General features: G+C 45.5%; 1 protein-coding gene across 3 annotated transcripts in view; it reads left to right on the top strand.

Moving 5' to 3' along the window:
• The first annotated feature begins 232 nt into the window (after positions 1–232).
• Positions 233–27,228, top strand: part of MAF (MAF bZIP transcription factor) — a 355,676-nt gene continuing 328,680 nt past the window's right edge. Inside the window, exons 1-3 of one of the 3 annotated variants that reach the window (XM_070771924.1) lie at positions 238–2,307; positions 14,302–14,362; positions 16,601–16,737. In XM_070771924.1, the coding sequence (XP_070628025.1) occupies positions 1,178–2,307; positions 14,302–14,335 (1,164 nt within the window). In that variant the 5' untranslated portion in view covers positions 238–1,177 and the 3' untranslated portion in view covers positions 14,336–14,362; positions 16,601–16,737. Of the gene's footprint in view, positions 2,308–6,521; positions 10,071–14,301; positions 14,363–16,600; positions 16,738–27,228 lie in introns of those variants that run through there. The other 2 variants (XM_070771926.1, XM_070771925.1) reach the window with 2 other exon arrangements.

The following is a 27,228-nucleotide window of genomic DNA, read 5'->3' as shown; positions in this document are numbered from 1 at the left end:
CCGGAAAACTCTGTCCCCTCTTGCACCAAACTTTGCTCCGGTCCTTGCAACCTCGCTCGGAGGCTGCGGCGTGGGAAGGGTTAAGACTGCCCGTCCCAGCTGACAGTCAGCTGATTGGGCCCTGATTGACAGCTCGGAAAAGTTTCCTTGTTTCTCGACTCCTATGCTAATCGCGGGCGCTCCCGCCGCCTCCCATTGGTCCGGAGTACCAGTCAATTTCCCATTTGGGCCTGACGTCACGAGTGCTATAAAACTCAGCAATAGCTTTAAACTCTTCTTGCTGGATCAGAGGCTTTAAAATCTTTTTTTTTCATCTTCGAGCTGTATAGCTCCGGCTGCTCGTCTGCTCGGTCTCCCCCCTTTTGCTCTGCGCCTCGCTTTTTCCCCAGGACTTCGCTATTTCGCTTTAAAAGAAAAAAAAAAGCAAGAAAGAACTCAACTCCCCCCCCCACCCCACCTCCTTTCCTCCAGCCCGGCTGCACCTCTGTCTTGCACTTTGCACGGAGGGAGGAAGAGCGCGAGGTTGAGGGAGAGGAGAGAAAAAAAAAAAAAAAAAAAATTTTTTTTTTTTTTTTTTTTTAATAAAAAAGAGCCAGGCAGAAGAGGAGGCGAGAAGCATGAAGTGTTAACTCCCCGGTGCCAAGGCCTGCGCCGCCCGGACAGCCGCCCGCCGCGCCTGCAGCCCCGAACGGCCGCCGCGCGCGCCCCGCCTGCAGCCGGGGCCAGCAAGCCGAGCCGAGCCCTCCTTATGCAAAGCGCGCAGCGGAGCGGCGAGCGGGGGACGCCGCGCACCCAGCCGGGTTCCTCCGGCTTCGCCGCCGCCGCCGCCACCGCAGCCCGCGGAGGACCTTCCCGAGCCTGAAGCCGCCGACTCGGCGCGCTAGGAGGCGAGCAGGCGAGGAGGGGCCGGGGCGAGCGAGCGAGCACATTGGCGTGAGCCGGGGCGGGGGGGAGGGAGGGCGGGCGCGGGGGGCGCGGGCAGGGCGGCGGGGGTGTGTGTGTGTGTGTGTGTGCGCGCTCGGAGGTTTCGGGCCAGCCACCGCCGCGCGAGCTAGAAGCGCCCCAGCCCGGCAAGCTGGCTCACCCGCTGGCCACCCAGCACAGCCCGCTGGCCCCTCTCCTGCAGCCCATCTGGCGGAGCGGCGGCGGCGGCGGCGGCGGCGGCGGCGGCAGGAGAATGGCATCGGAACTGGCAATGAGCAACTCCGACCTGCCCACCAGTCCCTTGGCCATGGAATATGTTAATGACTTCGATCTGATGAAGTTTGAAGTGAAAAAGGAGCCGGTGGAGACCGACCGCATCATCAGCCAGTGCGGCCGTCTCATCGCCGGGGGCTCGCTGTCCTCCACCCCCATGAGCACGCCGTGCAGCTCGGTGCCCCCTTCGCCCAGCTTCTCGGCGCCCAGCCCGGGCTCAGGCAGCGAGCAGAAGGCGCACCTGGAAGACTACTACTGGATGACCGGCTACCCGCAGCAGCTGAACCCCGAGGCGCTGGGCTTCAGCCCCGAGGACGCGGTCGAGGCGCTCATCAGCAACAGCCACCAGCTCCAGGGCGGCTTCGATGGCTACGCGCGCGGGGCGCAGCAGCTGGCCTCGGCGGCCGGGGCCGGCGCCGGCGCCTCCCTGGGCGGCAGCGGCGAGGAGATGGGCCCCGCCGCCGCCGTGGTGTCCGCCGTGATCGCCGCGGCCGCCGCGCAGAGCGGCGCGGCCCCGCATTACCACCACCACCACCACCACCACCACGCCGCCGGCCACCACCACCACCCGACGGCCGGCGCACCGGGCGCCGCGGGCAGCGCGTCCGCCTCGGCCGGGGGCGCGGGCGGCTCGGGCGGCGGCTCGGGCGGCCCGGCCAGCGCCGGGGGCGGCGGCGGCGGAGGAGGAGGCGGCGGCGGGGGCGCAGCGGGGGCGGGGGGCGCCCTGCACCCTCATCACGCCGCGGCCGGCGGCCTGCACTTCGACGACCGCTTCTCCGACGAGCAGCTGGTGACCATGTCGGTGCGCGAGCTGAACCGGCAGCTGCGCGGGGTCAGCAAGGAGGAGGTGATTCGGCTGAAGCAGAAAAGGCGGACCCTGAAAAACCGCGGCTATGCCCAGTCCTGCCGCTTCAAGAGGGTGCAGCAGAGGCACGTCCTGGAGTCCGAGAAGAACCAGCTGCTGCAGCAGGTCGACCACCTCAAGCAGGAGATCTCCAGGCTGGTGCGCGAGAGGGACGCGTACAAGGAGAAGTACGAGAAGCTAGTGAGCAGCGGCTTCCGAGAAAACGGCTCGAGCAGCGACAACCCGTCCTCTCCCGAGTTTTTCATGTGAGTCTGACACGCGACCCCAGCTCGCCACCTTGATAAGCGCTCCGTGGGGGTCCGACTCGGGTGTGGGCTTGCAGTTCCAAGAGCCTTGCTCGCCACCACCTCGCCCCCTCCCCTCCCGAGCTTGCCCCCGACCCCCACCCAGTTGTCCCTGCACACACACACACACACACACACACACACATTGCTCCGAGATGATGGTGGTGGTGGCGGCTGTTTTTGAGTCGGGGAGGGGCTGGTGGTCTGGCTCATGGATTGCCAATCTGAAATTCTCCATAACTTGCTGGCTTTTTTTTTTTTTTTTTAACATCCCCCCACCCCTACCCCTTTCACTTATGTTCAAAGATCTCAACAGAGTTCCTCATGCTCACCTTTGAAGCCTGCATCATTCACATATTTTTTTTCTTCTTCAGTTCATGAGCTGGTGTTCATTTTCTGTGTGTGTGTTTTATTTTGTTTGGATTTTTTTTTTTTAAAGAACTTTTGAGTTTTTGGAGCTTGCTGTGTTGCCCCTAACTCACCCCCCCCATCCTCCACCTTCACCCCCTTGCCACCCATCTCCTTTGAGATAAAAGAAAAAAAAAAAGGCTAAGTTTTTTTCTCCTCCTGAGTTCTTCATATGAGATTGAGCTTGCAAAGGAAAAAAAAAAATGTGAAATGTTATAGACTTGCAGCGTGCTGAGTTCCATCGGGGTTTTTTGAGCATTCTTATGCTAAAATAGAGGGAAAAAAATCCTCATGAACCTGCCACAATCAAGCCTGCATCAACCTTCTGGGTGTGACTCGTGAGTTTTGGTCCTTATGATGCCAAATCTGAGAGTTTAGTCTGCCATTAAAAAAAAAAAAAAAAACAACTCATTCTCATCTCATGCATTATTATGCTTGCTACTTTGTCTTAGCAACAATGAACTATAACTGTTTCAAAGACTTTATGGAAAAGAGACATTATATTAATAAAAAAAAAAAAGCCTGCATGCTGGACATGTATGGTATAATTATTTTTTCTTTTTTTTTTCTTTTGGCTTGGAAATGGACATTCGAAGACTTATGGCATTGGCATTCATACTTTTGTTTTATTGCCTCATGACTTTTTTGAGTTCAGAACAAAAAAAAAGTGCAACCCTAGAGCCTTCTTCCCATGAAAGTTTGCATGTGCTCCAAAACTGCTTTGAGTTACTCAGAACTTCAGCCTCCCATTGTAAATGCACTGAAGGGGCTCCTTGTCAAAGATGTCGGAATGGGTTAAAAATTTTAACAAGGCCAACAGTAAAGAACTCTTAATGTATTCCTTTTAAATGAGAATGACCACCCCATTGGGTGGACTAAAATTGTGCTGTTGCCGAAAGCAGTCTAAAATTTATTTTTAAGAGAAAGAAATCTGCCCCATTATTTTTGTTTTGTTTTTATTTTTTTGGCTTTTGGTCATTGTCAAATGTGGAATGCTATGGGTTTCTAGTATATAATTTAATTCTAGTTTTTATAATCTGTTAGCCCAGTTAAAATGTATGCTACAGATAAAGGAATGTTATAGATAAATTTGAAAGAGTTAGGTCTGTTTAGCTGTAGATTTTTTAAAAGATTGATGCACTAAATTGTTTACTGTTGTGATGTTAAGGGGGGTAGAGTTTGCAAGGGGACTGTTTAAAAAAAAAAGTAGCTTATACAGCATGTGCTTGCAACTTAAATATAAGTTGGGTATGTGTAGTCTTTGCTATACCACTGACTGTATTGAAAACCAAAGTATTAAAAGGGGAAGCACCCCTGTTTATATCTGTAGGGGTATTTTACATTCAAAATGTATGTTGTTTTTTTTTTTTCAAATTAAAGTATTTGGGACTGAATTGCACTAGATATAACCTGCAAGCATATAATACAAAAAAAATTTGCAAAACTGTTTAGAACGCTAATAAAATTTATGCAGTTATAAAAATGGCATTACTGCACAGTTTTAAGATGATGCAGATTTTTTTACAGTTGTATTGTGGTGCAGAACTGGATTTTCTGTAACTTAAAAAAAAAATCCACAGTTTTAAAGGCAATAATCAGTAAATGTTATTTTCAGGGACTGACATCCTGTCTTTAAAAACAAATGAAAAGTAAATCTTACCACAATAAATATAAAAAAATCTTGTCAGTTACTTTTCTTTTACATATTTTGCTGTGCAAAATTGTTTTATATCTTGAGTTACTAACTAACCACGCGTGATGTTCTTATGTGCTTTTCTTTCATTTTCAATTCTGGTTATATCAAGAGAAAGAATAATTACAATAATAAACTGCATTTTTTTTTTGATTCTGTACTCAGTTTCTTAGTGTGCAGTTTAACTGGACCCAACACTGCATTAGAAGTTTGAAAGGCATCCTTTGCTCTAAAGGAAGGAGTAATGAAGAAGTAGCAAGGCAATAATTCAGAGTTCAACACAGGCTGTTTTGTTAGTGCAGTCCTTCTAATAATTAGTAATACGTAAGGTAAATGCGATCTCTGAAAATCCCCCTCCCTGTCAAAGTTTTCAGTTTTTAAATAAGTTGAGACACCATTGCCCTGCTGGAAACAAACAAAAATGCCAACCGGAGAGCAGGGCCTTTTCAGCCTCGCCCTGAGCGTCTAATCCCCCAGCAGCATGCCCATCTGGAGAGAAATGAGCCCAGAAAGAGGGCACTGGCAGAGGTGGCTTGGGCACATATGCATTCGGTGGTCAAGATAAACAGTTCTTGCCTTTTGGCTGAAACTGATTATTTTTCTTCTTCCCTCACACGCCATGTTTTCTTGTTAGCAAGGCCTGACAAGATTTCACATCAACACTTTGAACACATCAAAGTTGTTGGTTTGTGTTTTTAACTTTGAAGGTCATTTGTCTTAAATAGGAAAAAGAAAAATCCTCCTCTCACTTACAGAAGTCCAAGTATATATCTGGGTTTAAACTGTGTTATTAAATCATATTTCCCCGTGCAAATTTAGCTGAGGGCATCTCCACGTAGATGAGCTGGTAATGATTGCAAAGCACCTTAGCTCCTGGAATAGGAGCGAAAAAATAATGCCTGATTGAAATAAAGGCTGTGGTTTGATTTATTGGTATTTCATCCCAACACAGGTTGCGAGTGGGGGCTCCCTGAAAAGATCGGTTGGAAAGTCTGGAGCCACCTTCACTAGCAGCATTGACCTATTTTAAAAAGGACACAAATTCATGCAACTAATGTTACAAATTCATGCAGTTTGCATTCTTCATCAACTTCCCCTAGATCGCTAATAGGATGTTAGACAAAGCCAACACTGTTTTGAAGATAGAGGCCAACACAGTGACTTCTGTTTTATTTTCTTTTCTGTCCTTTAAAAAAAAAGAAACAAAGATAATATTGCAACTCTGAACGAAGGCCTGATTTTGAGGAAAGCAGGTTGTGCTTGGCGCTGATGAGTTCTGGCTGTGTATCAGCCTTCCTTCCCTCTTTCACAGAAAATGAAGACAGAGGCTAACAGGGCATTTTGACCTTTCTTTCACTGTTAGCTTGGATAGGGACCCTGAATCCACACTTCATTTTGCTTTAACAGAAGTCTTAGTAAACCTTCTTCCATGTGCTTGAACTTAGCTGTTCTTCTCTGCTTCAGAGATTTTTTTTTTTTTTTTTTGGTCTGATCCCAGCAAGGAGATTTGCAGTCTCCCACTGTAGAAGCAGAAATGGATGTATCACTTAGAGAGCCCAGCATCTGATGCAAGATTTTAGGCAAACACATTTTCCAGATAAGAGTGACCAGGATGGAGTTATTATAGTTATCTCATGGGAAATGCCACTTCAGAGAAAAATACAACAATTAGGTGTTTTGATAGGACCCTACAAGGCAGTTCAATATAATAAGTAGGTTTTGGGCCCAAATATGAAAAACACAGAGTGGCGTTGGCCAAAAAAAAAAAAAATGCGATTTTGGTGGCTGCCTTTAAGAGAAGTTTAACTCCTAATAAAAGGCGTTAGAAGAAGTAACCATATTTAGGGGAAAAAATTACTAAAAAGCTTTGAAATGTAATGTATGGTAAACACAAATACATGCTTTTTTTTTTTTTTAACCAAAAAATCCTAAATCCTGCCGGAGCGCCTTTATTGCAAATAAGTCTCTAATTCTTGTTGTTGTTTAAATCATGTAAGGAAATCTAGCTTTCCCTTCACACTGCATTTGAGGCTTTGTCTAAATAGTGTTAAAATTCCTTTCATTCCAAATGCAGAACTGAGCCCACTCACAAGTTGGAGCCATCTGTGGGACGTACCACATTTTGGAAGCCCCGAGATCATGTGCTTTACCCGTGTATTCACAAAATGAAATTTACATGAGACTTCTATTTATTATTATCATTATTATTATCACTGTCTGCGGTCATGAAAAACAGCCAACCCTTGACTTCTGTTTAATTTCCTTTTTTAAAAAGAGAATAAATGATTGTGTTAGAGACGAAAGGTATTACATGTATAACCTCCAGGCTAATTAACTGTGCCTTCTGTCTGAGGGTCTTAGGTACAGACCCACAGGAAACATGCTGGTGCTTCTGACTTTACAATGGCCAACCCAAATAGACTCGCTTATTTTCAACCTGTAATATTGTTTAAAAAAAAAAAATCCACTGAAATTTACAAGCTATATACAATGGTATAAAGGGAAGTGTCCCAGAAGGTAACAGCCAGCATTTTAAAAGCCTATGGTAGACATGCACACTCTAAACAGTACTTTTTCACGCTTCATTGTTTCTCTGGCAGATAATTTTACTAAGGAAAAAAAAATTTTTGATTCCCGTCCCTAAGCAGATGCCACGGGCAGAAGCTTTAGCAGAGCCGAGCACCCTGGTTTCCTCTCGGGCCCTGGATAGTATTGTAATTATCAGTGATGTCAAACGTGGTCATTCATCAGGCAGAGCCGTAAGGGAAACTAGTTAGTTCCGTACACCCCTTCCCTGGGCTTTTCTTTCCTCCCCCTTCTCTGCTCTGGGGCAGCCACAAAATCACTTCCCATGTTTCCTTTTTTTCCCCAGGACCATGTAATAATTTTTTACAATGTATCTGACACATTAATAGACTGACATCAGAGAGGCAGAGGTTCTACTTCCTGTTCTCAGTGAGGAAATGATGTCTAGATAATCATATTTATTTGCCTTCCTGCCATAACCACCTGGGCTTTCAACAGAGGCCGTTCCAATGGGAAATACCGTATTTATTACCGAATGTGCAATTCTAAGGTTCTGATCTTTTCTTCCTTATACCTTCACCCCAGTAGTTTTTATTGACACCCGTCAATTCGAGATACTTCCGCTCTTAAATAGGACCTCCCCTTGCCAAACCACCAGCTTTCAGGGTAAACGTTGTGGACAGGGGCAAATGGTAACCAGCCTTGCAAACACGGGGTGCAGCTGTCCCAGGAGCCGCATTCCCCGCATGTCCTTGTCTGAAATGACCCAAGTGGCTTCTGACATGTTCAAAGGTTCGCAAGTCCCGAAGTTGGAAGGTTTTTTGCCGTTGTCTTTATGTTTTGGTTTAGGCCAGCTTACTTCCGTGTTCACCCTTGATGAAATGCACTCCACCCGCCATTCTAGGCCGATCAATATATTTAAAAGTTTGCTTGCCACATTTTGCCTGTTGGTAGTTAAAGACTAACCAAGATAGGTTGGAAGACTGAGGTGCCTGAGTGACAAGCTTTAGCCGGCTAATTTCCATGCCAGTAAAACACACAGCCAGGCTCGGAGACCTTACTTCTTACATAAATGTGCGATCAGAGAGGCTAGGAAATCTGATTCACCCGCTTTAGACTGCTCATCTGCCAGGCTCCCCACTGAGATTTACTTTCATTTGATTTGCTCTTAAATTTTGTCCCTTTTCTTTGAAGAAATAAATGCCTTCGTTTTTAGGGAAGAGACATCTCCATGAGAGGCTACACTTTTCACCGCTTCTGATGATTCTGCAGGAGGCTGCATGAATAATTTGGAGTCGGTGCCTTCCTTGCTGTCAATAGGAAAATGAGAGACACCTAAAGTTTGTTTCTCACCGCGGGCCCATCCCAAATTTAAAAGATGTCCCGAGTCCAACACTAGGCAGACAGGAGCCATCAGGGAGGTGATCCAGCCCTTCAGACCACTGAACGCGGATGTGTCTATTTGTCCATTTTTGCATGTGTTTAAAAAACAGCTGGAGCCTTCACCCACCTTTCAATAACACTGCTTTTCTCACTTTTGATATAAATCTTCAAAATCTAGACATCACACAGCCCCAGAAAAGGGGAATCCTCTCCAAGCCTGGCTCCACCCGGGGCTCGTGAACAAACCCAGCTCTGTCTGGGCATTTTTTTGTTTTTTGTTTTTTTTTTTTCTCTCCAGCGGGGGTAAGGGACAGGGTGAGAGCGTTTCAGTCTCCCAGGCTGTCTCATGACTGTCAGGGCATAAAGGAGTACAGTCCGGCCACAATGTGGGAGCATCTTTACCCTTTCGAGAGGGACACAACAAAAAACAAAGCAAATCAAATTGCTCAGCACGAAGGCGTAGCAAAACCCGCAGCTCCCCGCCCGTCCCCATAGCGTCTGTGGGAGGTGAGAAATGAGGGAAGCCAGAGAGAGCTGTGACGAAGCCTTCGAAGGCATGTCCCCCAGCGTGCACATTTGCACAGGTGCAGGCCAGGTTCCGCTGTCCATTTCCTCCCTGTATGTTCACATGTGTTTCTGTTTTGAAAACAATTTTAGAGCTCGAACCCCAATTAAGAGCTCAGAGGAAATTGCGAATGTCTTAACTTTCGGGCATTTATGAATATATCAGCCTGTGACTTTGCTGTGGGGGCATTTGGGACCAGTCGGATGTGCTGTGCCCATATTTCTATGGTCACCACAGTAGGTCTGATGGCATCGTGACAGTTTCATTGTTTAATTTTGAAAGCCCTTTGTGTGTTTTCCCTAAGTTTGCCCAATACAACAAGGCTAAGATAGGAAGAACACATCAGCGGCACACAGAAATTGGATCTTTCTATGAAAGTGCATCAGAGTTGGACAGTTTTTAGAAATTCACAAAATGCATTTTCCACAGAGAGGCTCTGATTGGAATGCACAGTTCTCAACCCAAATCATAACCATCTACCAAGCACCTCTTCCCCGTTCAACACACAGTTCCTTTTCCTTCCCTTTCTTTTTGTCAAATAACTATTTTTTTCCCCCTATAATTAGGACTTTGGATTGCAAAATCACATTCCTCCCTTCTCCACAGATTCTTGGACCTTTAGTTACGATTAGAAAGGGGCATTAATTCAAGAAGGGAGGATGAGGGAGGGGTGATCTATGGAGGTTTGGGAGGGGGGAGAGGAGAGGAAATACTTCTGTGCTCACCCCCACACCCCCTTGGCCCCCACCCAGCCCAGGCCTGCCTGGGTGTGAGTTACACACGGGGGATTTGGATTCTGAATCTATTCTAAATATTCTGATCACCAGCCTTGAGTGTTTCCAAGCTGAGATTCCAAAGAATGGTTTTTCCTTGCGGTTGGTTCTTTCGGGTAGGAAATAGGCGAGGCCACGAAACCTTTGTAGAAGGGGGAGAGGAGGCGTAACACCCACCCCTGTCCCTGTCCCAAGAGAATGCTGAAAAAGAGGCCATGAAGGGTGCCCTGAGCTGAAAACCCTGGCCAGCAGAGCCGCGTTCCCTTTTGCCCCCCTCAAATTTTTCCTCGTTCTCCATGCCTTTGTCCGCTTCCGGAAGCCTGGAGAAGTGGATTTCTGGTCTCCTTTGGGGGATTTTTCCAGGAAGCAAAGCGGAGCAGAGGGCAGCTAGCTGGTGTACAGGGGCTGGGCTGGGGTGGGGGGTGGTGGTGTCACTAACAGAGACCAACCTTGGCTTCTGACCCCTAATCGCCAGGGGTCAACTCTAGGTCATTCCCGGGGCCACTGCTTCCCATCAGACCGGATTTATTTGCAGGATGACTGACAGGCTGGTGGCAGACCCTGAGTCCCCAGGATCCCTGAAGACAACTGCCACGTCCTTAGCTCCAGGGCCTCGGCCCCTGATCGCCTGGCCCCTGGCCCATCCCAGGATCCTGTCTGTATTTCATGCCTAGTCACCAGGGCCATCAGAGAGACTCAGAAGTCACTGCACTGGACCGGAAAGCAGTCACCTAAGCTGGGGCTCGGGGCCCATCAACCCGCTCCTGTGCCAGTCCCCGTGTAGACAGAGGCTGGGGTGAGGAGAAGAGCTGGGAGGTGGCTCTGGGGTGTCTAAGCATGGCTGCAGCTTCTGGGGCCCCTTCGCTCTGGGCAGCCCTGCCCAGCCAGGAGTGCTCTCCACCCTCAGGATCCCCTGGCCATTGCGGCAGGTGCAGAAGGACAGGGCTCGCGGGGTGGGGTCCGGCTGCCGCCTGAGGTCACAGGCAGTCCCTGCGTGCCCCAGGCCCCGGCGGCGCCCCAGGGTGGGGAGCGAAGGCTGAGGACTCTGCCCGCAAAGCGACTCCCCTGTGAAATGGCCAAGCCCACCCCTGCGCCTGGGGCACCACTGGTGATCACTCCTGGTGCGGCCGGGGCCCAGCCCACTTCTTGGACGTGTACTGGGATTTGGTTCAAGCGTTCCAGGAGGACCCCCCGAGCCACAGTGGAGGCCTTGAGGACGTGCAAATGACCTGCTCTGCTGAGCTAAGGGGTGGGCGCATGGAGGGAGGAAGCAGGATTCAGTCCTAAAACGCTCCTCCTTCACTTGGGACCCTCACACCACACTCCAGCCACCCCAGGAACTTTCTGGAAGTAAGATCTTCAGGTCCAGGTCATTTGGTTTTTACTCTGTTAATTTTCTGGCCCATTTTCCAGATCTAGCTTTATTTTATTTTTCCCCTTCTCTGGTTACAGACAGGGTGAAGAGGCAAAAGAGAAAGGGAAGGAAATCCAGATAACCTGCTTTAAGTCATTCTAGAAATCTCCATACTCCAGTTGGGATTTGCCTTGATACCGTTTGATGCTTATTGTAGGGGAAAGCCACTCAAGCAAACTTCGTTAGGATCTCACCCAGGCTCTAGCTACAGGGGCTCGCTTGCATTCCCGGGTTTAACACAGTGGCTGCTGAATCTCAGACACTCAGGAACCGTCTGCAAAGGACAAAGTTTAAAATTACTCATTTCAGGAAAGAGCCCCTCCATGTGGGATTTTTTTTTTTCCCCCTTATAGGGACCTTCAGTTTTTTAGATCCTTCAGTGTAACATAATGAAGCATCTCTGCACCTTCTTAAATAAATTTCCCCTTTTCCCCTTCTTCTCCTCTTAGGGAAGGATTCATAAATGTGCATATATATATGATGAAAGGAATGCAAGGGTCTCGGCATCTGAGCCGCTTTTACATTGCCAGATTCCACTAAAGTCCTTTTTGCTAGGATGGGGGAAGCCTGCAGTAATGATTCTCAGATGAAATCAGTTAAAAGATGATGGTTGAGTCTGTTTTCAGGCAGTGAACCCAACATATTCTTTCATCTGCCATTTATCTATCTATCTACCTTCTTGTGAAGCTCTTTAATACATTGTAGAGGGGGAAGCTATTAAAAGATGAATCTGCAGTTTCCACATCAGGACATACTAATGAGCACACGATAGGAGTTCCTCGGTCTACTCCACATATTGGTAGGCGGGAGCCAAACCTGGCCTGAATGGCCGAAGATGATCTTCCCATAAAACCTTGGCCCGACTTGGCATGACTCAGGGCAGTGAGGAGGTGCGTGCTGACCACCTGTGTGTTCTCAGGGCGCCCTGTGCACTGTACTGCTCACGAGACCTTTTCAAATCTTCCTTGGAGTATCACTGCACATTCCTATGCTATTTAAAAAGTACCATTTAATTGTTAGGTAAATAGATCCCGCTCGTGGAGGCTCTGTGCTAGCAGATGGCTGGCCTGGACTTCACGGTGCAGTCCAGCTCGAGAGTCTCCTCTCTGCTCCCAGGCGAGGTCCCCTTGCCCCCTCCATTCTTCCCTGGTGACTAGGCTGGGTGAAGGTGATGAGGACAGAACACGGTATTGGCTTTTGGACCCTATTCATGTGTGCGAACTGACTCTCTCTCCCCTGCTTCGGAAAGTAAATGCCTTGATAACAGGATGGGTTCCCCAGGTGGCCAGTGAATAGAGGTCATCTTGAGGAAAATGACACCAATGATCTAAAAAGGACATCTACTTTATGAGATTTCAGGCAAGATGCCAAATATCACATTTAATGAGGCCCGATTCTTTTTCTCCAAAAATAACAGAGGCTATCAATGAGCTGGTCAGGAAGGCAAAGGGGCATTTTTGCAAAGTCTCGGTTCAATTATTGCTTTGTAATATTGTTCTAAAATTGAAGAATGCTTCACGAGTCTATGATGTCATGTAAAATATTCCTTGCAGAAGCTTAACATATGTTTGCAGTGCCCCAAAGGAATTAAAAATATTCCCTCCACAATCTCTGAAGCTTTTATACTCTATTCACTTGTGTTTAGAACGGAATCTGTTGTTCCTAAAGGTTGGTTTTTTTTTTTAAAGTAAACTTATATGGGAAGTTTTGTTTTGTCTTCTGTTTGTTTTTTGAGATTAGCCACTTCAACTTGAAATGGAGAACAATTGATATCATGGATAACACTTCCAGGTTTTATAACATCAGTATGTTTCTTGTATCTCTTCTTTTTTTTTTTGGCATAGAAATAATATATTTGGCAAAAGATTAGTATATACTCTGACATGAAAAAGAGTAGTTTGTGCCTTAATGTTAAAAAAATCACTTCTAACATGAAATGTGGATGAAAGCCCGTAAATGTATTTGGGACAGCTCTGACAGATATGAGTCCAAATTTATTCATCTGTGTTTTAATGCATAGTCAGACTGTTTAGATAAAGGACATTGGAAAAATTAGAGAGTTACACTAAATGAAAACTTAAGTAAAAGAGTCGATGTCAGTTACAGCAGCCGAGATATTTCAGCAGGTGTATGTATCGTGTATTTTTTTCACACCAATTGTCAAGTAATTCAAATAAAAGTGGGGCAGATTAAAGAAGAATAACTGAATCTCCACACTGGAAAAAAAATTAGATCGACTTACTGGTTTATCACAGTTATTGTACACAGATTTGTTGTAACCATGTTGAATTTTTTAAATTAGATTTTAAATATATTTTGACAGTCTGCACTTGTAGAGTATGGCTAACTATACAGAGAAATGACAGGTCTGCTTTGTTATTAAACTGCTGTCTGGAAAATATTGGACTCCGTACAGTAAATGATAATTATTTTGCCACTTACATTAGTACAGCTAATAGCAATAAGGGGTTTTTGAACCATAGAAAGCTGAACTACTTTGAATTACTGTGCTTTGTTATTCACTGTGAAGCAAAAAAGACTTTTTTTTTTTTTAAAGCAACCTCATTTTCATATTACCGTTCTAAGCATTCCCTGCTACTAATTTAAACAGAGTGGAAGTTAATAAATAAAAGAGTGATCTCTAAACAGTTGTATTTGTTAAGAGAATGTCTGCAGTTAAGGTCAGCAGTACTAGCAGAATAGACCCTGTCTGTGGAAGAGGAGGGGGGAAGATGGAAGAGAATCGGTCTAGGTAATGAAGCCAGGGAGAAGTGGGCCAGTTTGGTTCCCCAAGGGATGCTCGGTCTGAACACTTGGGGGACACCCATCAGAGACCTTTCAGTCCTCATCCATTGTGAACCCGGGATCACCTGGTTCTCTGAGCTGAGGGCAGCTGCAGGGCTGATGCTGGCTGCCAGGCCAGTGGACATCACTGTCTCCACCTTCACAGGCTCAGAGGCAGGGTGGAGGGGGCGCTGACGCAGCACACCACGCCGTTCTCTTCCATGCGAACCCTTCCTCTGGCAGGGCTGAGACCAGGCTGCCAAAGCAAGTGGACCTAAATTCCTCTTCTTTGGCTCTCATTCTGCCCTTCTCCTAGCTAGTTAGGCGGCCTTGAACATGCTGTCCTTATAAAGCCCTCTTCCTGGTTATTAATGACCCTTTGTTTATTTTAATATATTTACTGAATCAGGTACCCAAGGGAATCCTCTACATCAGTGATGTGAAAAATCCTGTTGCCCGAAGTCAAAGAGGTACATCTTGATTTCTGATTTGCATGTGCTTGTTTTAATGCATTTTCCATGAGGGAGCGAGCGAGAGAGTGAGGAATGCGGATCATTCTCCAGGTGTGAAAGTCTCCTGCTTTCGTAGCCGTAGTGTCTGGGTTTCACGCGTACATCGGTGGTGATGCCAGATGCTGAGGAGAAGGCTGGCGACTGCGAGACGAGCATGCATGCCTTTCTGCGCTGTTGTCTTCACGGAGGCGCAGGGTACAGAGCTCTCAGCCAGTCTGAGCGGATCTCAGACCTTCAGCCTGAACCAGCATGAGTCTCTCGACTCCCAAAGAGCTGCTCAGTCTCTCTGCCCGAATGTCAGACAATCTGGGCCAATCTGTGCCGTTAGAATCTGTGGCCATTGGCCGGCTTCACATAACCATTCCAAATTTACCGTCTCCTATAACTCACTGCATGCTCACATTTGGAAAAGTTAGTGTAATTTCAAAACACACTGTGTCCCTCCTCTGTGTCCAAATGTGAGTTTGGAGCCACTCCCCACTAGGCTGAAGGAGGATATGGGGGTCAGAAATCTGATTTTTATTGACAAAAAAAAAAAATTGAAATTAAGCTATTTAAATGGGTTTGCAATTACAAGGTTCCCAGGGTGAATTTAATTATGAATCCTACTCGTTTGGAGAACCAGACCAACACTCTTACACCAATAAGTATTTAGCATTATCATTTTATGTATTCCTGTTACCTCTTATTGGCTAATGGAATGAAGTTTGATTTTTTTTTTAATGAAATTTGCTTGCTGAGAAATTTGCATGAAATACAGTTTTTGGTTTAAGTCACACTGTCAAATTGCTACTCTTTGCCAAGGAGACACTTTAAGAATCCAGTGAATTGAGAATGTCAGAAAACAGACCCACATTTTCCCCCCAGTCTTCAAACATGGTATCTGATTACTTACTTTTACATACTGTTATTGGGAAAGTCTTTGAGTAACTGGACTGTGACTGTTTAACATGATTTCTTTCCTAGCCTTAAACAAAATTAACATTTTCTTTAATAGTTCTCATATGTAGATTTTTAACTCAGTGTATACCATTGGGATTAATTTGTGTGTTCTCGTGTATGCATGCTGTATCAAAACTTTATCCCTTTCCTCTCTCCCTGTCTTTATAATTGAAGTTTGAAAGCTATCTATTAAATAGGATGATCAAGACCCACCGGGCAGGTTTTGTTACACTGAAACCATCCATTTTGAGCAAAGAGTTAATGAACTTTTAAGGCAAGGTTCACACGGGTCTTGACCCCCCCCCCCCCCCGTAATACTTCATATAAGGTTACTGGTGGGAGAGAAATCAAATTTCAGCTGTGCACATGATTGACAGGTGAGAACCAGGACGAGAAAGGCATTTGGCCAGATGGGGACATTGGGTAGGAGAACAATTCCTCAAAGTTATTCTGTGATATTAGATATTATAAGTGGATATATGAAAAGTTTAATATGTGATACTCTTGGGAGAGTTAGTTTATTTTTAGAAAGTCACTTTGGTTAAGAGATTTCAGTCCCGGAAGCCAGAAATGGGCAACTGTAGTTTTCTACTCTCCTGTTGATTTCTATTAAGTACAACTTCATGGCTTATTTCTGGCCATTTTCTAGACGAAAGTCTGAGAATTAGATTAGAAGCCATTTGGGGAGGCATTTAATTACCTTTTATTTATTCTCATAAACATAGTCTAGATTATATTATGGTTCTTGGTACTATTACAAAATAGCGATCCTAAGGGCTGTCACCAACAGATGAAATGCTCCATTTCTATAGCATCTCTTGATCTGCACATTTCCCACTAGTGCATGCTTCAGCTTAACACACGCAAGTCTGCCCAAGTGCGTGATTTGTCGAGGTCGTGCCTTCTAAGGAAGGACTTCTAATCCGCCAAGACATCAGTGCTCCCACAGTGCTGTCTGATGTCAGTGTTTTCCATGGTAGCACCCCGGGTCAGGTGTCACGTTAGCATCATTGCCATGGAAACAGGTGATGGTGTTGCGTGACCCTAAGGCCAAGGGTGGCTTTGGAATTCACCTCGGAGGCTGTCTCTTAGGGTGAATTGTCAAAAGGAGATTAACAGCTACTCATAGCTTGCACCAAAACTGAAAGCAGACAGGCCTTTAATACACGCTCTTTCGTCTTGTGTGCTGAAACGCTAATTTCAGGAGGTGGTGGTGGACCTGAGCCAGCTGATGTGTCTGCTCTACCCTTACAGATGTTCCTGATATTCTCTCAGACCCACCCGGATGCATCCGAGCCTTAACAGAGCTGCCCTGGGGCAGGGCAGGTGGGACACACACAGGGGAGAGGCCTGTTTGTAGCTTTCCCGTCACTCGTGGGAGATTCCTGATGGAATTCGTACAAACAGCTCTGCCCCAGGTTCTAAGTACCCATCAGTTTTTCTTTCTTCCTAATCTTACAGTTAGCTGGGTGGAAAATGTTTTATCCTGACTGTACCAATGTGAATTCAAACCAACATAAGGGAGGCTTTACTCTGTTATCAGCTGGGATATAAACAAAAACACAGTAAAAGACTCCGGAATCTCGTTTCTATTTTGTATAACATGTCCTCCCACATCGCTGCCCGTGATCACCCAGAAATAAAATGCAAGCATGGATGCCTGATGCCCAGTGTCCATGTGGGTTCCTGAGCACGGCTGTTTAATTCAGACATAGAATTACAGATGCTGTAACCGTTATTTCCCTCGCAGAGTCCATCAACATCTTTTAAGAGAAATGGTAAATCAGGTGTTCTCAGGCAAAGGCTGTATGAAAAACACAGAACCTAAGTTTTCACTTCTCAGCGCCTGTGTTTGAAAAGCCTGCATGAGAACAGTGGCTGGCCTGGACTCTGGCTTCACTGCAGACCCCTCAGGGCCTCTCAGGACTCCACTTTCAGAGTAAGTGCCCCGCTGCGGAGGACAGCAAAGAGTAGGGTGCAGTCTGGCATGCAGATCTGGAGAGTGGACCAACCCCTCAGAGATTCCAGGAGTGTGTCTTCAGCAAATGACATCACTGTGTGTGCTGGCACTGAGAAAGGAAGGGAAAATAATTCTGTTTAAACTGTTTAGTACCGGGGCTTACCTTATCAAATTGTTGTTGTTTGTTTAGATAGCCACCCTCCCACCCTCCTTCCCACACAAGGCTGCCTAACGTCCTTCTGCGGACACTGGCCCCACTTGTGAGCAGGTTTAATCGATCAATTATGGCAGAGCAAGTACAGGGCAACCAGCTTAATGAAGTCCCATTATTTTCAGTGGTCCTTAGGATGCTATTGAAGGGGCTATCTTAAAGAAAGAGACATTATGCATTTGGTGGGGGCAGGCATGGTGGGAGGGAGAAGGGTTTTTGCACAGGAGTATAGCAATCGTTATTTAAAACAAAACGATGCTTCTGTCAAGAGCTTTCCTTCTAAAAGCACACATTCAGTCACCTGCCAGAATCTCAGATTTATTGCTGCCGTTCACAGATGCCAATGTTGAAACTCTCTTCGCCTCCAGCTTGCTGAGTCTTTCATTTCCTCGATCCAAAAATCACTGTAAAGCTGTTGTTTAGTGTCTGCATTTTTTTGCTTTTCCTGGCACCTAATGAAATTATCAGCAATAAATGAGCTATGCAGAAGGGTTGGTTTTGCTTTTATTTTTTCCTTTTTTTTTTTTTTCTTTTTTGCAGTATTTGGAAAATGCTGGGACAAGAGTAAAGCAGTGGCAGAATTCAGAGTGCCTCTCTTTCCAGCATCTACGGGAAACGTAATAAATCCATTAGCATTTATATAATTTCAGATGGGAATTAATACTGGGGAGGGGAGGGAGAAGGAGTGTCAGGTGTTGAGTGGGCAAGTCAGACCAGCTGTGGGAATTACAGTTATTGTCACTGGAGACAACACAGCCCTGACCTCCAGTATAAGCTGCTGGAAGATATTAACACCTAATTATCAAGCCAGGGGTGCATCTTACACCTTAATCACTGGTGAGGTGAGACTGACAAAAAAGAGGAAGGGAGGTGTTTTCCATGTTCCTTTCAGCAAGCATCCATCCTCTAACAGGGGGTCATCACTTGCAGCAAATGACAATTTCCTTTTAGCCCTTTCAGTCTATAGAAAAGCACAGTAACTTCATTTGCTAGCAGGTAGGCAGTGGAGGTGAGAATCGGATTGATCTGAAATTGACCCTGAGGTCACTGCCTCCTTTAAATTGGGTGCTACAGACAAAGTTTCTTTTCTTCTTCTCTGGCTCCTGCCAGCAGCCAAGCAGAGTCCTCAGTCATTGGGGCGGGAGGTGGGGAGAGTGTTAGCAATTATTTAAAGGGATTCTGACACCAGGGTTGAACCCCTACCCCAAACTTAATCCAAGTGGAGACCTTTTTTTTTTTTTTTTTTTTAACCGATGGTGGTTAATTAAAGGGGCCTCCCCCCATGGTGTGCCTCTGGCTTGTTTATATTTTAAAATGAGGTTCATTCCTGATGCACAAGAAATGGCAGGGGGGAAGCTGACAGTCGGGGTCTCTTACTGGGCTGACTTGAAGAAATAGGGAATAGAATTTCCTGTTTCCTTTTACATTTTTTCTTCCTTATTTCACCCCGCCCCCCCAACTCCCCCACTTCAAAGTCCTTTCAAAGCATCTTGGGGTGCATAGATACGCCTGACAGTGCTGAAAATGCTGCACTGCTTTTCAGAAGGCCAGGGGACTCTGCTGGGCACGCAGGCCTGGCCTCGCTCTCCGCCCAGCGGTGAGGGTCGCCAAGAGGGAGCAGAAATCCCTTTCACCGATTTTGATCTTCTGGACCGCAGTTGAGAAGCGCTGTCTCGTTCCTTCGCTTCAGTGGGTAGTGCCTACTGGCGGTTCTGTCCTGATGCCCAAAGACTATTGCGTTATTCATTTTCCCCAGACTTTCCCCGCCCCCTTTTTTTCTCCTTCTCTTTTTCTCCGTTTAAAGTCTCAAAGCGAAGCAGTTCCTCACCACTGCGTCGTAGAAGGAAAGCGCACGTGCTTTGTTTGGAGATCTGGACCAGAGCTCTCCCTTCCAGGGAAGGAGCAGTGGTTTGGGACGGGACAGGCTTTCTGGAAGCCTCGGGGCTGCTGGGCTGCCCGGGAGGAGACCTCCCAGCAACGGCTGGAGATCCATCACACCTGCGCAAGCAAGGCCCCGGGGCATCACTTTCTTTCCCAGGAGGCAAGGCCTTCCCACGTGTTTCCCACGTGCTCAGCGCTCTGCTGGTCCAGTGAAGCCCGTGGACCCAAAATGCGCTGCTTTCAGAGTCTTCCCCAGCTGAGTTGTTGGGGATAAAATTCTTGGTAAAAAATGGGATGCGTTTGAAACACTCTGGTCTCCATGGGGACCCTGGTTAATTAAGATGTTACCTCTGTTGGCGCTCCAATTTGTTTCCCCTACCTGACCAGCCCGGTGGAAAACGCCCCAAGGTTGGTGTAACCAAATGGCACGTGACCCGTACGTGCGGTAAACCCGCCCTACACGTGTGTGGGCGGAGAACCAGTTCCACTCCTAAACTCTGCTGAGAGGTCTTGAGTTGCAGCGTTTGGGCCTCGAAATCGGGTTCCTGCTCCAGAGCAAGGGGTTCCCTAGTGCTCCAGAACTTGGAGCTTTCAGCAGCGGCAAGCACTGTGACGGTCACCGGCTCCCCACAGGAAAAAAAAAAAAAAGTAAGGAAGGATTTCGTTTTATTTTTTAAATTTTCATACTACTTTATTCGAGCCAGATCGTATTAGGAACGAAAACTTTTCCATCCCTGTTGCTGAGAAATTTGTATTTTTAAAGGCACTGATGGGGGTTGACTCATTGGAAAAGATTCTGATGCTGGGAGGGATTGGGGGCAGGAGGAGAAGGGGACGACAGAGGATGAGATGGCTGGATGGCATCACTGACTCGATGGATGTGAGTCTGAGTGAACTCCGGGAGTTGGTGATGGACAGGGAGGCCTGGCGTGCTGCAGTTCTTGGGGTCGCAAAGAGTCGGACACGACTGAGCGACTGATCTGATCTGATCTGATGGGGGTGCGGTGGCGGGAGGTGTGGGAGGAGGAATTCTGATCCACCAAGACGTTTCTGTCTGTCTATACTCAACGTTTTACAGTGTTCTTCACATTCTGCATCGTCTCCTGATACAATTAGGGGGGGGAAAAAGCCATGGTTAATGACCAGATGTGTCACTTTAGGGAAGATGGGTTTTAAGTGTGTGATTTCATTGTAAATCCATCAGGTGTTACTTTCCAAGCTATTGAGGGCACAGTTATTCTGAGAATGCATCTTTTTACTATTTCTTTAAAATTTATTTGGGATCAGGTCACTGTCTGGTTTCAACTCGAGGATCCCCCACCCTACTTTTTTCTTCTTCTCTTTTCTCCCTTTTTCGGTTTGGCCATTGCAAGCTGCAGTAAAGTGATCTGTAATTTATAATCAAAGTTTGGTATTGTTAAACTGTGAAGTCTGACTTTGGGGTTTTGCTCATAAAATAAATATTTGGAAAAAAATATAGCAATGAGACTTGTACAGTAGAGGCAATGTCAGTACATATATATCTTATATATGAGTATATATGTATGTATGCTTTTCTTGGAGACTGTCAAGATGGCCCGGAAAAATCATCTTACAAAACTGTGGATGTCTGTCGATATCCTTATGAGGATACCGCGATAAGAATATAAGCACATTTTCTTCAATGAACTTTAAATTTGTTTTGTTAAGTCCGTTTGTCATTCACATTAACTTCTTCTTTCAGTTATATTATTTTGGCCCTAAAGAGTTAGTGTATATATGCTTGAGTTCTCTGTAAGCTATACTGTGCCTTAGCTAAAAAGACATATTTTTTTTTTCCTTTCTTCTAACAAGGAAGCTCATTTAGAAAGAAATGTTTATGTGAAGTGCTTGTCAGTTGGCATTTTTACTGGGTTGCTAACCCAAAGGTAAAATATAAAGCCATGTCTTTTCCTTGTTGGCTTGTTGTTACTAGAAGGGTCCCTCCCTTGTTAGCTTGATAAATAATTTTACTAGGGGGACTGTGCTGTATTTTTATGCTTGCTGTCTATTTTCTGCTTGCTGCAAATAAATTTCGGTACTCAGAGGGCACTAAAACTCCAAACACATGGTATTTTCCCATTTTGCTGCTGGTTGCCTGAAATATTTATTCCATCTCATGTTTTTAATTAATTTTTTAAAGGAAAAAGTAATTTGTGATTAATATCAAGCAAAAGTTAGCCCTTTATTTCTCAGGACTATCGGGTTTGAATCTGAAAAGTGTAGTTTTTTGGAAGGCTTTGTGCATGAAACCCTGTTTCGTATTTGTCGCATTGAAGATGAGAATTATTTATATGGGGGTGTCCTGAAGTTTTCTCATTATAGACTTTCTTGTATGTCTTCCCAACTCTTAAGTATTAAACTGTTACTATGAAAAATGAAAAGGGGTATAGAAGTCTACCTAGAAACAGGACACTACACAATAAAATCTTTACATTTGAAAAATAATACAGTGTATGAAAATGGAGATGAAATTGATCAGAGATGTCAATAGAGCTATCAGCATCCAAGGCCTTGAGACTTGGGGTTCATGACTACAGAGAAAAGGTTGGTGTGGGTCAGTTACTGGGGCAAATGGGAGGTTCCCTGGCACAAACCCAAATAAACAAACCCTAAAATGTTCCAGTAAAATAAAATACAATAATAAAAGAACATATTCTGTAAATTTCAAACACAAAGAACACAACGCATAACAGAGGTACAGTATGTTTAATGAAAGAAGGACATCTATGCGTATTGGCAACACAGGTAATCATTTTAAATCAGTGCCAGATCATCTCATTAATTGAAATACTGGTTTTTCAAAGCAGATCTTCTGCTTGTGATTTGCTCATTAGCAGGGTCTTATTTTCTGAAACTGGAAAATAGTTTTACAAAAGTACCAGAGACATACACTTGAACCCAGAATGCCAGCTCATGTAACCAGGACGTTGGGGAGGCTGCGTTAGAGGTTATCTGGAGTTCAGCTTTTGGGGGGATCGCCAAAAGGAAGGGAACAATGTAGAAGAAGGGGCAGTAGACTTCCATATTGGTTGCTGAAACATGCGTGTATCTTACCAAATGCATACAGGGCTTGTTTTCCAATCCCACGTCTCAGGGATTTCAGAAATGAACTAGGTTTCAAGCTGATGACTTTTATTTTTTCCCTCTAACTCTGCAGATATAGAAACCATGAGAGTCAGATTTTAAAACAGTGACTTTAGAGCTGATAGTCACCATTTCCTCTGGTCCCTTTGGGGTGGTCACCTGTTGGTCAGGCATTAGAGAAAACTTCGTGGAGTTGGAGACCATGGTGCCCCTCCATCCATCATCCTCTCAGTGATCTGTCCTTTGATGGTCATCCAGAGCTTCACATTGATTGAGTGTCTCTGGTAGCCAGGACCTGTGCCATTGCTGATCCTCAGAGCAGCCAGAGGGAGGGTTACTTTAATCCGCTTTATAGAGATGTAGAAACTCAGGCCTAGGAGCAATTCAGATACGATTTGACCTCACACCACAAGCATGCAGGGATTTCTAGCTGAACACCATGCCACCTCTCCTCACCCACCTTATTCTCTCTTTCCTAGTAAAACAGCTCAGTGTTTAACCTTAGCACGGGTAATGTAGGCTCATTTGCCCTCTCCTCCTTAGCCATCCTCTTCTGACTGGGGTTGAGTGATGCCTAGAAGAAAATGCGTTATAATCTGAGAAGGATCTAGAAGATGGGGCTAGCACTTCACATGATCTTGACCCTAAGGACCCCTCTAGCTCCAAAAAACGAATGATCCTGTGGTTTTGATGGTGGTAGGTCACAGAGCAGCCTTTTCCTACTCAAAGATAAAGATTGTCATTTCAAGAGCATTTAAAAAATAATAGATGGTACGTTTCCTTAATGCCCTGTAATGTGCAAAGTGTCAGGTACACAATTGACACTCAGGAAATTGCTGGATAGTGAAGATAAATCAGCGTTAAATCACGCCATTGAAAGCCCCATTTAATAAAAAGTCGTCAGCAAAATCTGTGACTACAGTCACGTGAAAAAGGATACACAACTTCTGCATCTGTAAAATAGGGATGCCCCCTCAAAGGCTTCTGCAGAGGATTAAATATGATAATATATGTAAGCACCTGGCAGAGTAAACATCCTGCCGTACTTGGCCCCCATCAGTGTTCTATGGAGCAAAACTTTGACCTTGACGCCGTGCAAGGTCTGATTTGTTTTCGAAGAACTTTGTGATTATGATACTGGACACCTTCCCTCTGCTTTAAAATAAGTGCTGCCACCACTGGAGAATGGAGAAGAATCTAGAACAGTCATTTATCTGCCCTCCCCCTAAAAAAATACCACCACTCCTAAAGTATTTTTTTGAAGGTGTGCTTGGGAAGTTCTGTGGGCAAACGTTTACAGAAATTATGGGTAAGACCAAATTAAAAATTTAATTTTGCTTCCGTCCATCTCAGGGCCTTTAAGTGCTCATACGTATCGTGATCCTCCATAGCGAAGGGCCAACATGGATGATACACAGCATCTTCCGAATTTATATGAACATGGAGCCTGGTTTCTAATCAGCCATCTCGTGGAAATAACACTAGGGTGGTTTTGAAAAATGGTTGGCTAGATAAAGAAGTCTTGACTTCATTATTTTATTTAGTACCGAAGGACCTCTTTACTAACTTCCTCCTATGAAGCCCATGTTCTCAAGGATTCATTTGTAATTCTGTGTGTTTGTTTTATTAATCAGAGCCCTCTGTGAAAGCTCTCGGGCTTCTGATCAGCAGGAGAAGTGGTATAATTCCATTGATGTATATGCAATCAAAAGCAAGGAAAACCTTACCACACGGGTTATCCTATAGGTCTTTCCAGTGATAGCAGTGGCTCATGGGTGCCATAACTGCCTTCACGGGCTCCCTGTGGGCTATCAGGATACCAGCATGGGATCCTCTGCTCTGGTTAAAAATCCCAGGATCACTGTCGAATGCGACCTGGCCCTTTGTGGTTGGATGAGCCTTCTAAGGGACTTTGAGGTCCTGGAAGGAGCCCATTAGTTTCTTAGACTCTCAGACATAAAAAACTCTGCCTTTAGGTTTGTGTTCCTTTATTGTAAGGATACAGGTGTATATTAAGGGCATGAAACACAGGATGGAAGAAGTCTCATTCTCTCTGTCCCTCTTCCCTCCCTTTTCTCTGCACACCTGCTTCATTCTCCCTGCAGAAGGCAGGCATACTTTCTTGCTTTGGAGTACTCCTGATTCCCACTCTCTGCCCTAAACATCCCAGGGCAGAGGTGGTCAGCCCCTCTGCTGGCCTGTTCCCAGAAGAGATAGCTGATTGGTTCCCCCTGGTGAGGTGTCTAGCTTTTGTCCAATCAGCACTGTCTAGGGGTGGGTCTTTATGTCCAGCTGCTCGCCTAATCACATTTTCTGAGAATGGGATTCTGCAGGGATTGGGAGATGGGCGTGTCCCAGTATGGATACCCAAGAGTCCTGTGCATCATTTAGAGAGATAGGAATGAGTAGAATTAGGGCATGAATAGGTCTCTGAGCCTAGAGACTAGGTTTCAACCTTGGATGCACCTATGGGGCTTTAGAAAATGTTGATGCCTTGCACCAGACCAGTTAAACCAGAACCTCCAGGGGCTGGTGGGGCTCAGGCATCAGTATTTTTTTTTTAAATTAATTCCCAGTGATTCTAATGCAGAATCAGGATTGAGAACTCCTGGTAGAAGTGTCCAGGGACACAGTTAGTTATGGAGACCCAGAAAGTGAAGAAGCCGCTGGTGAATTTCCCTTGTTTTATTGTATTTCTTACAAGTCAGCGTTTTGAAGGTCCAGTTTAAAATTAAAAGAGAGGAACAATTGCTTTGTGTCTTTTCTGCTTCCTCTGGCCTTCCCAGCCCTCTATTAACATCAACTCTGTTTTTCTTTTCTTTCTTTTTAAATAAGGGCCAGGGCAGTCAGATAAGGCACACGGGGAAAGGAAACCCAAGTTGATGTCCAGAAGCCTCGATTTTACACCTGCCCCAGCCACTAAACAAACAGCCTTGTGACCTGGGCAGGCCACATTGCCCTCATGTGCCCTGCTGTGCTTAATTCCTGTCTTTTGGGAAACGGGTCAGTTGAGTTCAGATCAGAGGCCTTCTGCGAGTCTACACAATCAGCTAAAGCACCAGTTGGTCAGGGATCCAGAGCATAAACCGAGAGAGATCCTGAGGGTTTTGAGCTGGCACAGTAGCTCATTTCAAACGTGTGATGGTGTTTTTCACAAATTCTGCATGGAAAAGAAGAGAGTGTATTTAGTTGTCAGGTTCCAAAGACAGATGCCGTCTGAATTATTGGCACACACTTCTGCAGTTACTGATGAGACGTTTGTATTATTGGTCATCATTACCAGCAGGCACTTAGTTAGCAGGCGGTTGGGGAAGGTGGTAGAAGACATAGGACCGAGGACGATGCTGCTGGCTGGAATTAACCAAGATGTGTGATCACGCGCCATCAGGCACATTGATTCTCCCCTAAAGCACAGCATTAAACCACGCAAAAAACGGCCCGCTCCAGGGGCACTCTTCCGTCTACCTTGTCAGACAATTACCTTGTAAATTTCTCGTCTTCTCTTGGGCTCTCAACTCCGTGAGCCTGGAGTTCACACCTCATTTATTTTTGTGTCCAGCCCAGCTCTGTCCCAGCGCGCAGCACACCGCATCTCTGTCTCACATCCTCCTGGGAAAGTGGCAGGGTGGACCTGAATCAGGTGCCCAAACAAACAGAGAACAAGAGCCTAGGAAAAGTTCCTTACACGATGAAGGCGACATCTTAGCGATCTGCCAAAATGAGAGGTTGTTCTCTTAATCCTCTCCTGGCTTTTCCACAGACCCATATCCTGACATTTCCTTGACAGTTTCGTGGGCTGAGTTTCCTTTCCCGGGCAGCTTGTTAAATATAGTCTGCTTCAGCCCTATTTCTTAATGTCCTCTTTTGGAGAGCTATTGGAAAATAGACCTTTTTGCTCCGACTGGTTAGGCGTCAAAGTTGTTATGCTTTATTTTAAGATTTAAATCAACGAACACTGCATTTTGTACCTGCTATTTGGTGTTGAAGGATTCAGGAACGGGTAAGGGCATAGTTCTTGCTCTCAAGATTTATTGAATGTAGATAGTTACAAACAATAAATGCTGGTCCTGTTTGATAAAACCTTTCCCAAAACTATGGAATTTGTGAAAAGGTGGAGGTTGGTGATTTTGTGAACACCATAAGGCAAAAGCTACAATTGCAGCAAAGAGAAACTGGTGTTTTGTTTTGTTTTTTAACTTAGGATAGGGAAGATCTTCCTTAGCCTGGCGCAAAACCCAGATTGATACATTTGACTACATAAGCATTTAAAACCAACACATAGGAAAATCACCATGAACAAAATCAAAGGACAAACAACAAAATGGGGAAAATCATAACCCACAAGACGGTCACAGACCCAGTTTCCCTAATGTGAAGAGCTCTAGTAAATTCAAAAGAAAGTGGGTAAACCGCCTGATAGGCAAATGGCAGCTTTTAGAAAAAATAAATACAAATGACCAATAATCTTAGGAAACTTTGTTCATCTCTCTCATCACCAAAGAATAAGAATCCCTTTGGACTGGAATGTGGGGCAGTGGGCAATCTTACACAGTATTGTGAGCCTGTAAATAGGGCAATATCTTGGTGGTGGTGGTGGTGGTTTAGTTGCTAAATCATGTCCAATTCTTGCAACGCTATGGACTGTGGCCCACCAGGGTCCTCTGTCCATGGGATTTACTAGGCAAGCATACTGGAATGGGTTGCCATTTCCTGCTTCAGGGGATC

Source organism: Bos indicus, chromosome 18 (genome assembly GCF_029378745.1).
Source record: "Bos indicus isolate NIAB-ARS_2022 breed Sahiwal x Tharparkar chromosome 18, NIAB-ARS_B.indTharparkar_mat_pri_1.0, whole genome shotgun sequence".
NCBI lineage: Eukaryota > Metazoa > Chordata > Mammalia > Artiodactyla > Bovidae > Bos > Bos indicus.
The sequence above is the reverse complement of the archived record's forward strand: the minus strand, read 5'-3'. Positions and strand labels throughout refer to the sequence as shown.